General features: G+C 31.6%; 1 protein-coding gene across 1 annotated transcript; it reads left to right on the top strand.

The window, feature by feature from the left end:
- The first annotated feature begins 302 nt into the window (after positions 1-302).
- LOC105146726 (uncharacterized) lies at positions 303-14,052 on the top strand. Its single transcript, XM_011057172.2, has 7 exons — positions 303-2,161; positions 3,052-3,451; positions 5,658-5,849; positions 11,128-11,270; positions 12,747-12,911; positions 13,010-13,163; positions 13,778-14,052. The coding sequence occupies exons 1-6, from the start codon at positions 1,785-1,787 to the stop codon at positions 13,161-13,163; spliced, it is 1,431 nt and encodes a 476-aa protein (XP_011055474.1). The 5' UTR covers positions 303-1,784; the 3' UTR covers positions 13,778-14,052.
- Positions 14,053-14,185: the final 133 nt, after the last annotated feature.

Raw genomic sequence — 14,185 nt, 5'->3', positions numbered from 1 at the left:
TCTAACTGTTATGAGCAACGTTTTTTACTCGGGGATCGAAGTATCATTGATCATGATTTCTCACAAGATATGGCAGTTCTTTTTTTTTTATAAGAATTTTTTGAAGAGAGCTCAACGTAACCGAAACATGTAGGACAGCATTAATTTTTATATGATCAATGATTGAAATATTATAATAATAATATACATATAAATAAATGACGCATCGGTCAAGATTTGCAATTGGATCTTATATATTCTATATATATTATCTTTATTTTTAATCGAAATTTGTTATTATTTGTTATAATAACGTATTTATTTTTTTATTTGTGGTATGTAAAAGAAACATTCAAATATTGGTTAAAAATTTCATTTGTATGTCGTTACATATTCTGAGAATGTTCCACAAAATTTTAATTTTTCCAAAAATTCTAGGTCAGATTGTCTGTGAATCAATTTTTAAACAAACTTTTACTTTGAAAAACAACATTTAGGCTGCGCTGCGTTCGGAAACACCACCCGAGTGCCCCGCGTGTCGTTTTATTCTTGTTATTCAGCCAATGTTAAATAAGGATAAAACAATACATGAGTGTAATGTCCAAACGCAACCTTTAATGTATTTCCACCTTGGAGCCCAATTTTGAGACTCACTTCGCAGTTGACACTGTTCATAGACGAAGTGACGAAATGATGCGCTTCCTTATATTTTCTCCCACGTGATTTTTGTTTACAAATGCTATTTAAATGCTCTCTCACTTCGGCCCTCTCTCGACGGAGATTTGTACTGTTCGTTCGTTCGCGATTTTCATGAAATATACAATGAGTATTCATACAATATTCTGAACATTTCATTGACATTTGTACATTCTATGATTTTCTTTAAATTTTATAAGATTTTTTTCATAAATTATAATAGAATAAAAAATCGTAGAATAATTCAACATTCATACACAGGGTATCTCCTAATTCATCCGACAACGCTCGTAAGTAGAGCGGACTAAACTGAGTCGAAAAATTCTTTATCATTTTGCAATTTTCGCAATAGTTAATAAGATATTTACTAAAAATCGCTGAATATTGATTTTCAATAATTTTTTTTACTTAAATATCATCAACTTTGCAGAAAAACAGCAAGAGACAAAAATTGTTTATTTTCTTCCTATAAAGCTCTGAAAATTTTTTCAGAATTTTTTTAGAATTTTTTAATATTGTATGTTCTTATGTTGATAAAAATAAGAAAATGCAGTACTAAAAAGTTGATAAAAAATTCTGAAAAAATTCTTGGAGTTCTATGAGAACAAAATAAACAATTTTTGTCCCTTGCTGTTTTTCTGTAAAACTGATAGTATTTGAGAAAAAAATTATTGAAGACCAATATTCGGCAATTTTTAGTAATTAATATCTTGTTAATTATTGCGAAAATTGCAAAATGATAGAGGACTTTTCGATCCAATTTAGTCCGCTTTATCTGCCCATGATCACTGTTGGATGAATTACGAGACTGTAGATATATGTAGATAAAGGATTCTAGAAAAAAATGTAGATTTTTTTCTCAACATCGCACTTCTGAAAAGTATTCTATAATAATTTGTATAAATGATTTGCTAATAATAATTTTCTAAAAAGTTATAAAATTGTATACAATTATAACATCTTTGAAATTCCTGTAGAAATTCTGAAAAATTATAGCTCTGCAGTCATTTGTTCCTAGCAGCAACCGTGTTTCGTCTCTATGACGAGAGGTGCGCACAAACAATCTCGATTATATTCGAGGACAGTCTTATGTGCAAGCTGCAAGCGACATGCCAGAAACGATTACTCTGTCAAAACGGAATCCGGGTGCGCGACTCGCGGCCATCACCAGGGTCGAGACTAAATTGCCTCGATGCATGCAACGTAGATTACCGTATGCTACCGCTGGCTCCGCGTCCGTAAAATGTCATCCGCGATCAAGCCCGTACCGATGCACCGATCATCGCATACCCAAGAGACCGTACAGACTGGGGGTCGGATTGTCGGTGACTAGAACTGGTCGCGATACTTCAACAACAATTCCCAAAAGCTGCTCTGACCGATGTCCGCCCAGTTTCTTGGCCGTTGGTTCTCCTTGTTGCAAAAAGAGTCTATCGATGATGGACTTATCCCTGCCTGCCGTTGATTCCGACATCGGCGATCTCAAGTGAATTGATTTCTTGAAAATATTGCAATATTTAGAGAAGAGTGGGGGAATTGCGAACACCTAAAGGAAAAGTTAAATAAAATTGCTAATTATATATCAATTAAAAAAGTCTTTAGAGTCAAAAGATACTCCAGTTATTTATCTTTAAACTACAATAATTAAGTTTTGCTTTATTTAACTTTTTCCTTAGACATTCGCAATTATTCCAGTATCTCTATATCAAAATCATCAAAAAACGCATGGTATTTTTAGATTCATGTATTATGGGGTAACTGTCCCTATTAATGTGCCTTTTAGCCAATTTGTTTATTACTGAATTAATTATTAAATATTGTAGCTTTAATTTTATCTGCTTGCAATCAATATCGGTTTTTCAATTACTTCTTTTTCTTATAATATTTCTTTAATCTAAAAAATGTTATACTATTTTTGACAAAAATAGAAAACATGTTTTTGTTCCTATTAATAAGTCCTGTAAGCGGCAATGGCCCTATAATGTGTTTCCAATTTGTGCCTATTTAACTTAATAAAAAAAATATTTTTTATTTTATTTATTTGTGCTGGTTTTCTTTATGACTTATCGAAGTATAAAAGCACACTAATAGGAACAGGCATAGTAATTGGGACAGTTATCCTACAAGAATTAGATAATAAGTGCGTTCTGTTTTATGCTGATCATTTTATCTTCATCGAATATTAAATAAGGATAAAATGATAATTCATGCATAAATCGAAACGAACCTATATTATTTCGTGAATGTTGAAAAATCCGCATAATATTGTTGGAATGTCCCATGCTATCTGGCAATGATCATCATTCTTATTACTATGAGATTATGAAAGTGCGATCTAATCAATCTAATCGGAGAGTTATATAATATATCGTTCAGATCAGAGAGCGAGTGTTCTGCCAGTCGTCTTGACGAAATCGTCGATAGAAGTAAGGATATTTTGGGGAACGGTGGGAGCGCCTATTGCAATGGCGGATCCTGGACGGACGCTACACCGTCTTCGGAATCCGAACAGAGTGAAACTGTCGGTCTAATCAAGGATCCGACGATCAATGCGGCAAACGTAGTGTGCCGCGTGTTGGTACTGAATGCATGGCGACGTAGACGTGCCGAGATCGCGCAGCTGGAGCAACAGGTGGAACACTTGCACCTGCAGATCGAGTTTCTGCGCCGATTGCTGCTCGCCGAGAACGATCGGGTCGGTAGACTGAATAGCGAATTACATCGCGAGAAGTCACAACTCGAGGAGGTGACATCCCAGCGCGACGCCTTCCGATCGGTATGATCGATCAATTATTTCTTACGTTGTACCTTGCTCTATTCGATTGTTTTTAATTTTAGTCCATTAATGTTCGAGTATATTTTTAGTTATATTTTTTTAAAGAACTTTTTCTAAACAATGAAAAACTTTTTTTTTCATAAAAAACCTTTTAAAAAGGAATTCATTAAATGAAGTTCGTTAAACGTTTGCCATCGCGGTGGAGGAAACCCTATCGACTCTTTATAGCGCTGGCGATGCATACGCATATTGCGCTTCTAGTGCGTCATTCTCCTATTGGAACAAACACAGGAGTTCAATGACATGTTTCTAATTATGGGAATGGTGTCATCGCGAGAATGCGACACATGTTCCGGCAATATGCGGTAGACCGATTTTGATGCAAAAACATATAATATATGCATTTCACGCGTATTATAATCGTCTGACTAAATATTCATAAGGTAGGGCAAAGCTATTATGTCAATTTCATGATTGTTCTTTGAGAGCACAAGCTTTAAATATTCAATATATGATGTTTAGAAACGTAAACATTATGGCGAGAAATGGACGAAGAAAACCCTTCGCTCTATCCTTAAGGAAATTCATCATTCATTTTTCATGAAAAATGGACAGTGTTAACATAGAGAAAATACGCTGTATGTGTAAAATAATATAGTCTCGCGCCATATGTTGCTGCGTTTGTCTTAAGGTTCAATTTCATGCAGCGAAGCTTCGCTGGCGAAACTCCCCCATTTCGCCGAAAACGAAACTAACGTTCAACGCTCTTCGCTAAAACCTTCTTATTTTTTCATGGAGCGAAGTTTTGCTGGAGAAGTTATTCCCACTATGTCATGAATAAAGGAGCGTTGAACAATTCAAAAAATTGATCAATCGAAAAATTTAACAATCGAAATATTTAACAATCAAGTGGACCATAGCAGTCAGCGTTGCTTTGTTCATAGTTGGACAATGTCGGACTTTAAACGAAGCTTCGTATTTTTGCACGAATCGACGGAGTCTTCGTCTTTAGAGCTGAGACACTATCGTGTCTCCTAATATTTCGCGAAGCTTTTGAATTGTATGGTTCCACATTTTTAAATTTTCTTACAAAATCTCGACAGCACGCATGTCCAAAATCGGAACATAAGACATTTTAAAGATATTATTAAGAATTTTTTTTAAACAGAAATCTAAAATATTAATGACGTTTGTAAGATGTCTCGATTTTGGACATACATGTTATTTAAAAAAGTCTATCCGACGTCATCCGATGTGAAACGAGAGCTATAATTATGTCGTCTCTATATGGATTTGCAATTTTATATAATTTGTTGGCTTTTTATAAGAAGACTTTACGAAAAGTTGAATTGAGCTATAATGGGACGAATCTTGTTTAACTTTATAATCGCTGTATTTTTTTAATCCATCCTGTGCTCATTAAAGAAGAACTGTTTCAAAAATATCCAGACGCTCTAGATCTTGATGAAATCTGTATCATCCGTATTAATATCCAAGGTTGGGTAATGCTAAGTTAAAAACTTAAAAGTTAAGTTAAAAAGTTAAAAAGTTAATTAATTTTAATTTCATTTAGTTACATTTTATTCTTAATTTTTTAACTTTACATAGTTATATTTTATCGGTAACTATTAACTTTTAATTTGATTTTTTTAACATCAGTGCGTTATATGAATCCCTACTTGAATTATATGCATTCGTGTCTGTTGGAGATACGTTTTTCTAATTTTAAATAAATCCAAATATTTCATTTACGTTTAAGTATAGAATATGAAAGCGATCCGTCGTCATGATCTAAAATTACGATTTTCTTGAAAAACACGCAAAAGTGCAATTTATTGCTTTACAGGGATTATTTTTTGATGTTCCAGAATAATTATGCAAAAGTTGATTAAAATCCATGAAATACATATGTGAGTTTCTCCTTGTTAGTTAAAAAAGTTAACTTTTAACTTAAAAAAAAGTTAACTTGAAATCATGAAATAAAACAAATTTAATTTTTAACTTTTTGATTGATTTTTTTCATTAATTTAATTTTTAATTCAATTAATGTCACCATGGATTAACTTTTATCTTAACTAACTAAGTTAAATTTTCAAAGCTGTTAACTTTAACTTAACTTAGTTAAAAAAAAGTTAACTTACCCAACCCTGTTAATATCATTATTAAATCATTTATAAATTTCAAACACAGTTGCATGTTATTGTAGGAAAAAGAGAAATTAGAAATTGAACTAAAGCACGCTGAAGAAGTCTCCCAAGAGCGATCAGTCACTGTGGGAAATTTGAAGAACGAGCTCTTGACCGCACAAGATCAGCTAAAGGCGTTCGATGCACAAATGACGAAGGATCGAGAGAAACTTTTGAAATTACGGGAAGATAAGAGAATTCTTCTGGATAAAGTTGCATTTTCTCTTTCGATTTATAAAATAAAAAATTAGTTGTCTAAGCGGTATCCCTCATTAAACATATCCACGTCATTCACAGAATTTTTCCTAGGGGGGTCATAATCCAAGTCACAATTATAATAATAACAGTATTAAGAATCTTTATTTTTTTAGATCGCATATGTGAACACAATCAATAGAAATTTAAAATGCCTATTATGGTCGAAGCTGGATCTTTATTGCTTTAAATAATTCAATCTTGAATTACTAATATACACTATATATGTACTTGCATATATACCATATAATAGCCTTTTCGAACTTCGCGCCGAATTGTTTTTCCGGATTATAAATGAAATTAAAACTACCCTAGTAATCGTGAATTAAATTGACAAGCAATTTTAGTAATTTGATGCTCTCAAACATCATATTATAAACATGTTAATATGTTAAAACTGTTAATAAATTTATTGCTTCGGTGGTCTAATGGCTTAGGACACTCGTATGGACAAGAGATCCGGCCAAGATAATATTTTTCGCAATAAATTTATTAAGTTTTAACATATTATACATTTATAACATATAGTAACTTTATTATAGTGTTTCGGAAAGCTCTCGAGATAAGCTACAAGAATATATAGTACAAAATAGGGGTTTCCATTTAAAAAAACATTAATGACCTTGACCTGATTTTGACAAGGTCACTCAAGGTCAAGTCCACATTTCCATCATGTGTCTCCCTTCAAGCCATGCAACTTTCATTCGAAAAATTTTTCAATAAAATCGATTCGCAAGATAATCGATCATGTCACTTAAAATAAAACACTCTATATAATTATAAATAAATTCCTCATTATGTGTATTTATATATGAATATACATGATAATTTATACGTTTTTATACATGATTTATTATAGTTAATATGTAACTTAATATAATTATATTCACGGTATATAAAAAGTATCGGGATGGCGAAAACTAAGCATTTTAGGAAAAAGTGTTTCAGATAAAAGTTATAGACTTTTAAAAGATTTATTTACTAGCGCTATGAGCTTTACTTTGGATGGCATTGCCAAGATCAGATTAAGATCATATCGATTTTTTAAATGAAAATTGGCTCTCTCTTTTCCTTCGGAGAAAAATATTTGATATATAATTGTATAAAATTATATAAATTTATATATTTTGTATACAGATGAACATATTTTATATATAATTATATATTGTATAATTCTATATAATTTTATATAATTTTATATATAATTTAATATAATTTTATATGTAAGTTTATATATAATTATATATAATTATACAATTATATAAAATGATATAATTTATATATAATTTTATATAGTCATATATAAAATATTCCGAATCTCTCTCTCGGCCGAGGTAATATTTTTCGCATTAAGGTTTTTACAAGTTTTTAAGATGTATTTAAATTTGAAGGGATTATTAATATTTCAGATGGATTGCGTTGAAAGTCCAATAGAGTATTGTGCGCAATCATATTTCTGAAATAAATTCATTTAAAAAGAATACGTAAAAAGTATATTAGTTCAACATCTAATTTTGACCGTTAAATGGCGCTTCTCATATTTGGGAGCTTTGTTGACCTCTTTTATCTGAAACATTTTTTTCTAAAATGCTTGATTTTCAAGATATTTCGTTCTGCATTCTTTATACGTTCTAGTACTCTTTATACATTCTACTGTATAAGACACCTATCCACATAGTTTGTCATATATAATTATCCTGATGGAAATAAAAATCAGAGCATAAGTCGAATGTAATGGGAGAGTAACAGAAGCGTAAATGAAACTTCTAGGAGGCGAAAATTGAAACATCAAAGTATAAAAGAAGCGTAAATGCTTCTTTTACATTTCATTGGTCCAATTTTCGCCTTCTACGAGTTTCGTTTACGCTTCTGTTATTCTCCAATCATCCGATTTACGCTCCGATTTTTATTTTCATCAGGGTATATATAGTTATGTTATTTCCTAGAAATTCCTAAACTCTTTTCGAATGCTTCGGGCCATTTTGAAAATTTTTTGATCATTATTTTGTCATGTGTATTTTGCAATATAATGCTAATCAATAATATTTTAGCAATAAAACTTTTTTTTTTAGATTTTTTAGGGGCTGCGCATAATAACAGGAATAAGGAATTAGGAATAATGATTTCAACCTGAAATGTATGTGTATTTTTTATCCTTTCCTAATTCCTTATTCTTTCTATTGTGTGCAAGGCCTTATAGTTTTTATAGTAATATATATAACAAATTATATGTAGTAGTATAAAATGTAATTATTTATAATTACATAATAATTATGTATTATTATATGTATATGAACACATTTCATATATGTATAGTTGTACATAATCATGTACATAATCATTTAGATATATCTAATTATGTATGAAAAACAACTTTTTACCGGATAATTGTATGCCTTTTGATATTAAAAGCTTTCTTATTACGACAAGATAAGTAAGTCGAGAAAGAGAAATTGTATTAGAAATTATCGCCCACAAGAGGACACAAAATGCCTCCTCTTGCCCCCCCTCCCCTCCCCCTTTGGAATTCATAAACATATTTTTTTATAATTTAGGATTCTTCGGTTAATTCTAAGTTAAGTTTTCCTTTACAAAAATGAAATCATAATTTCTTGCAATTTTTCAATTCTTCTGAATCAATAATTCTAATCTTTAAGCAATATTCAGTGAGCCATAGCTTATGATTCCTGACCCGCGCGCACGTAAACAGCTCTATAGCCAATCGTGCAGTGATGATAAAAAATTGATTTGTTGTTCGATGAGTCATTGTTACCCCCGTCGGAGACATAAAGTTGTAACTCCCTTCTCCTCTTTCTTAGGGGTAAGCTCTCCCACGCGCGATCTTTCGCGTACTGCTTTCATATTCCACGAATCAACTGACTCATTCTTTCTTCATTCTTCACCCTTCCCTGTTTTATTGCGCATGTACAGTAGTGGGGTTGCATTCGAAGCAACCAATCAGAATTTAATTTCGTTTGACTGATAGATCGTTGCCACTACGTTACTCGGGTGCCCCTCCGTGTATCATCTTATCTTTGTTTAATATTGGATGAACAACAAGGATAAAACAAAGCACTCGGGATGCGATCCACTTCACGCTGCAAAGTATTCTTTAAAGTATTCTTTGATTGGTCAATTCGTAAAATTCTTTTTTTTGATTGATTAACAGTATTTGCAGCGGTAAGTAGATCACATCCTCGCATAACGTTTCCGAACACAGCTCAAAATGTAAGAATATAAGGGATGTTTTCTAATTACTTAACACATCTTAATGCAAATTAATGAAAATTACCAGCTAAATATTCCTGAAATATTCATAGAAGTATTCTTAAAAAACATTCCAAGAATATTTCGGAATATTCTGAAATATTTACGGAATGTAAAAGCATTCAAATATCGATAAAGAATTCCATTTATATATCGTTATATATTCCGAGAATGTTCCATATATATTCTGCAAAATTTTAATTTTTCCAGAAATTCCAGATCTGATGTCCGGTCCAGGAATCAATTTTTAAACAAAATTTTGTTTTGAAAAACATACTTCACACTTTCACCTTGGAGCCCAATTTTAGAGTTTAAGTTTTAATCTGATGGTACATAGAAAAACGTAAGGCAGTAAGACGTAAGAGCAGTAAGCAAATTGATCAATCATGGAAGAGACCGTAAAGCCAATAGCGAATCAATGTAAACCTGGTCACACACACTTTCCGTACATACATACTTTCCGTAATAGTAACAGTAAGGTTTCGACCAATCGCGTTGCTCAATTTGGTCGACCGTAAGTTACGGACGACCGAATCGAGCAACGTGATTGATTGAAACCTTACTATTACTGTTACGAAAAGTATGTATGACCAACTTTACGATTTCCTTATTGCTTACATCTTACTGTCTTACGTGTATTTTGTATGTGCCATGGGTTTTGCTTTGCAGGTGAAATGCTACGCTCTTCATATTTTCTCCCAAGGCAATTTTTCGGATACTCGATATTTTCCGGATTCTCGAGTAAATGCTCTGTGCTGCGGCCCTCTATCAGCAAAGATGTACACTACTCACTCGCTCATGATTTGTTGAAAACGATAGCGGGCTATGGTTGAATCAATATCCTGCGAATTCTTAATAGCAATGATATAATTATTAATTAATGGATTTTTCTGTTGAAGAAATAGATTCTTAAATAAGGTTACGTTTTTTATAGAAAAAAAAAAAAATATTATCGTTTTGAGCATTTCGTTTCTTTAGATTAAAGTCAGAATTATTTGAAAGAGTATAAAATGGAGATTTTTATTGATATGAATTAATACATGCTGTCAATTCATTAATTTAGCCTAGGCTACTGCAAGTGTCACCATTTTTTTAAAGATCTCAGAATCTACTAGTGAGGCAGCGTCAGGTCAATGTACGACGAAAGAAATATAGATTACGAATGAGTCACACCTTTCGCGTTGGGTGACTCAATATCATGTAATACTCCTTCCGTACCAGGAAGAAGGATCAATACTACTTGCCCTATTAACTTTTATCCACGCGAAATCGGGGAATATCGCAGAAATATGCTATTAGCATAAATATATAATTATTCATGAATTATGTATTCATATCGTAAATTCGATACGATAACGCAAAAGATGTATATATATGTATTATAAAGCAGCGATTCTACGAAAAATCTGGCTGAGAAATCTTAAATATCGCTACTCGAACATATTAAAAATTTGTGTTGAAACTTAGTAGCCCATTTTTTTGCGGATGAGTGTATGACAATATGTATGAAAATATATATATGAATCGTTATGTATATTCATATTTATATAAATACATATTATGAGGAATTTATGTATAATTATATGTATATGATTTAGACAGTATTATATAAAATGATATATAATTATATAATATAATAGATTATATTAGGTGTTGGAATTAATTCGTAGCGTTTTTAATGAAAGAATGTTATTTATTTCACATGAGCATTAAAAAATACATTAATGAAAGTACTTCCCATCACTTGTAAAACGCTACGAATTAATTCCAACACCTAATACATAATTATATATATTTTACATAATTTTATATAAAGTGATATGATTATGTATAAAAAAAATTTTTACTAAGATATATTTATGATATATTCTATAAGAGTTATATTCTATAGGAGTCTTATTTTATAAATGTAGATTATAATAAGGATATATGCTATATGAAGCTATTATGATAAGTATATTTGTTTAGATATCAGCCAGCGAGATACTGGCAACAGAACGTAATGCCAGAGCGGAAAAAGCGGAATCTGCCATCGAAGAGTTACAGTTACAATTAGTGGCACAGGTATCTCTCGCTGAATCTGCGCAGGAACAACTTCAGTGTACCTCTAGGTATATACTTGGGTGTTTAGATCAAATTTGAAATATGGATGCACCGGATCATAAAATTATCGGATATTGGATATCCGAAAGCAATGTAACATCGGATATCCGGGAAGGCAATTTTTCGAGTCGGATATCCGATATTTTCCGGATATCCGACTAGATTCCGGGACAACGTCTAAAAAAAAGGCTAAGTAAAAGAAGAAAAAAGGGAACAAAAAGAAAAAGGGACTATAAGGGAAAAAATAGTGATAATAATTATGATTTTAATGTTATCGTCCGAGTTTGATTATCAATAGAGATGATAACTGTAGAGAAAAAAATTGTAATTTTGCAGCAATATACAGGGTATTCCTTAAGTTTTTGCCAAGCGCTTTTGTATAGATATAGAGCAGAGACAAAAACAGCGAGAGACAAAAATTGTTTATTTTTTTCTCATATAAAGTTCTGAGAATTTTTTCAAAATTTTTTCAAAATTTTTTAATACCGTATTTTCTTATATTGGTAAAAATAAGAAAATGCAGTACTAAAAAGTTGATAAAAAATTCTGAAAAAATTCTTAGAGTTCTAAGAAGAAAATAAATGATTTTTGTCTCTTGCAGTTTTTCTATAAAGTTGATAGTATTTGAATAAAAAATTATTGAAGATCAATATTTAGCAATTTTTAGTAATTAATATCTTGTTAACTATTGCGAAAATTGCAAAATGGTACAGGATTTTTCGACTCAGTTTAGTTCACTCTATCTACACAAAAGCGCTTGACAAAAACTTACAGGACTTACCCTGTATATAAGATATGCATTACGAGTATGCATATATTATATATAATTTTATAGAACATTTATATAATAAATTTATTAATGATATATTAGAATGAATCTTATTTATAATGAAAAATCAATAATGATAAATATTATCCAAATATTTATGTTAATAATCGCAAATTTATATCAATTGTCGATAATATCAACGTTTTTCAATTATTTCTGGGCCCTTTTTGTATGTAAAATTTTATCCCTTTTTAGTATTTAATGAATGGACAAATGATGCATCAAGTGCTTTATGTGTAATTCGGAACACGTTCTATATCCTGTTTTACATCTAATGAATGATAAAAATAGAATGACATGATAGCGTTAATACTGTTGATATCGCTTTTCGAATGCAATCTTAGCTTTTTGCACAATTTATCTTTTTTTTTATCTTTCCATCGTGAAAAGAAAAAGAAGAAAGACGAAATATGTACGAAGTTCAGCTGAAAAGAATAGAAATCTGCATCAATGACGTAAACTTTCAATATAAAATTTCAATCCGGATATTTCCGGATACTAATGATATCCGACTATCCGGTCGAATAGTAAAAAAGTGCCAGATAATACCGGATACCAGATACTTTTCAGATATCCAGTGCATCCCTAGTTTGAAACACTTTAAGTGCAGAAACTTAGGAGTATCATTTATCTTAGAAATAACGTTTGTAATCAGGGAGCTGCAAATCGCGATGGCCGAGAGACAGAGATTAGAAAAATATTTGAAAGCTAGCGAGGATAATGCGAAGACTCTGAGTTTACGCACGATTTCTCTGGAGAGTCAGTTAGCTGATCGAGAAGTTGAGCTCCATCGCGTTGAAATGGAATATCATTCACAAATGTAAGTTATTTAAAAGAAAAAAAAAGGAAAAGAAATTGCTCTGTTTCTGAGACTAAACAGGCACCACGAGATATTTTTGTATCATTGAAATCCATTAGGATGGAATTAAATGAACTGAGAGAGCGATTGCTGCGACAATCTCAAGAGGGTGGCTGGAATCGGATATTGCAGATCGCTGGGAGCATTATGCGTGTATCTATTCTACGAACTTTCGCGTTTTTATCCAGTGCCACTCTGCCATTGCTGCCGTAGGTAGGTAGATAGATTTATCACAACTTATAATTTCCAATTTGCAACAATTGAGAGAACGCAAGACTTTGTCCTTGTTCCGCGTTATTATGTCGATGATAAGCTATCTTAAAGCTATGGGACATAGAAAAATTTAAAATATAAGACTTAAGCAATAAGCGAATCGATCAATCACAGTACAGACTGTAAGATCATAACGTGAGTAGTAGCGAATCTAATATGTTGCTTTCTTTACTTAAGTCTTATTTTTATGTACCAGGGCTTTATATTCTAATTTTGAACATACGTGCTGAGTATTTTAGGCCGATATTTCATGTGTCGTACGAGCTTTTCAAGCTTGTTGATTAATTGGCTGCAGGACGGAGAAGTTCTCGGATTAACTTTGTCTTACAGCTTGTAAGACAGCTGTCTTAGAAATTTATCGTACGACATATGAAATATCAAATGTGATATTGGCCTTAGATTAAATTAGTTGTAACATTTCATTGACTAAAACACAGAGATTAACACAGAATTTCACTGAGGTTTAATAATTTCACTTATCCTCGGTATAAAGATTCGATTAGGAAAATAGAATTGAAATAAGAATAACATTATTATATCAGTATCTCTCACAGATTAAGGAACTTAAGCATGATCACAATTTTCCGGGACATAAGCTGGTTTTAATCGGGTGAAACCGAATTGAAATACTGTCCGTTTGGTGCAAATGACTTAGGTCGAAAGAGGAGAGTATTTTATGATCGACTGGCAAGGATAAACGCTCGCAGGACAATAGAGAGATTGATAAGCATCAGCATTTCGTACTACATTTAAAATATAATACAATTTTTTTAAGTCAATATTTAATTTTTGAGGAATAGAGTTTTATATATCCTATGTTTAACACTACATATACTGTAAGAATAAGCGATTTTATTATGTCATGTGGTATTTATAGGATAAATTTTTATTTTTCATAAATTACGAAAGCAAGGAGCTATACGTAATAAGCGGAGACTTTAACGGAATTTATTGAATAAATG

This window comes from Acromyrmex echinatior, chromosome 14, assembly GCF_024713525.1.
Source record: "Acromyrmex echinatior isolate Ae372 chromosome 14, ASM2471352v2, whole genome shotgun sequence".
NCBI classification, from domain to species: domain Eukaryota; kingdom Metazoa; phylum Arthropoda; class Insecta; order Hymenoptera; family Formicidae; genus Acromyrmex; species Acromyrmex echinatior.
This window is presented reverse-complemented; position numbering and strand designations above follow the sequence as displayed.

Excerpts from the sequence above, each read along its gene's own strand:
- LOC105146726 (XM_011057172.2), top strand. The coding sequence starts at position 1,785 with ATGCCAGAAACGATTACTCTGTCAAAACGGAATCCGGGTGCGCGACTC. Across the intron at positions 5,850-11,127 it reads AGAGAATTCTTCTGGATAAA|ATATCAGCCAGCGAGATACT; the intron begins GTTGCATTTTCT and ends ATATTTGTTTAG. Across the intron at positions 11,271-12,746 it reads CAACTTCAGTGTACCTCTAG|GGAGCTGCAAATCGCGATGG; the intron begins GTATATACTTGG and ends GTTTGTAATCAG.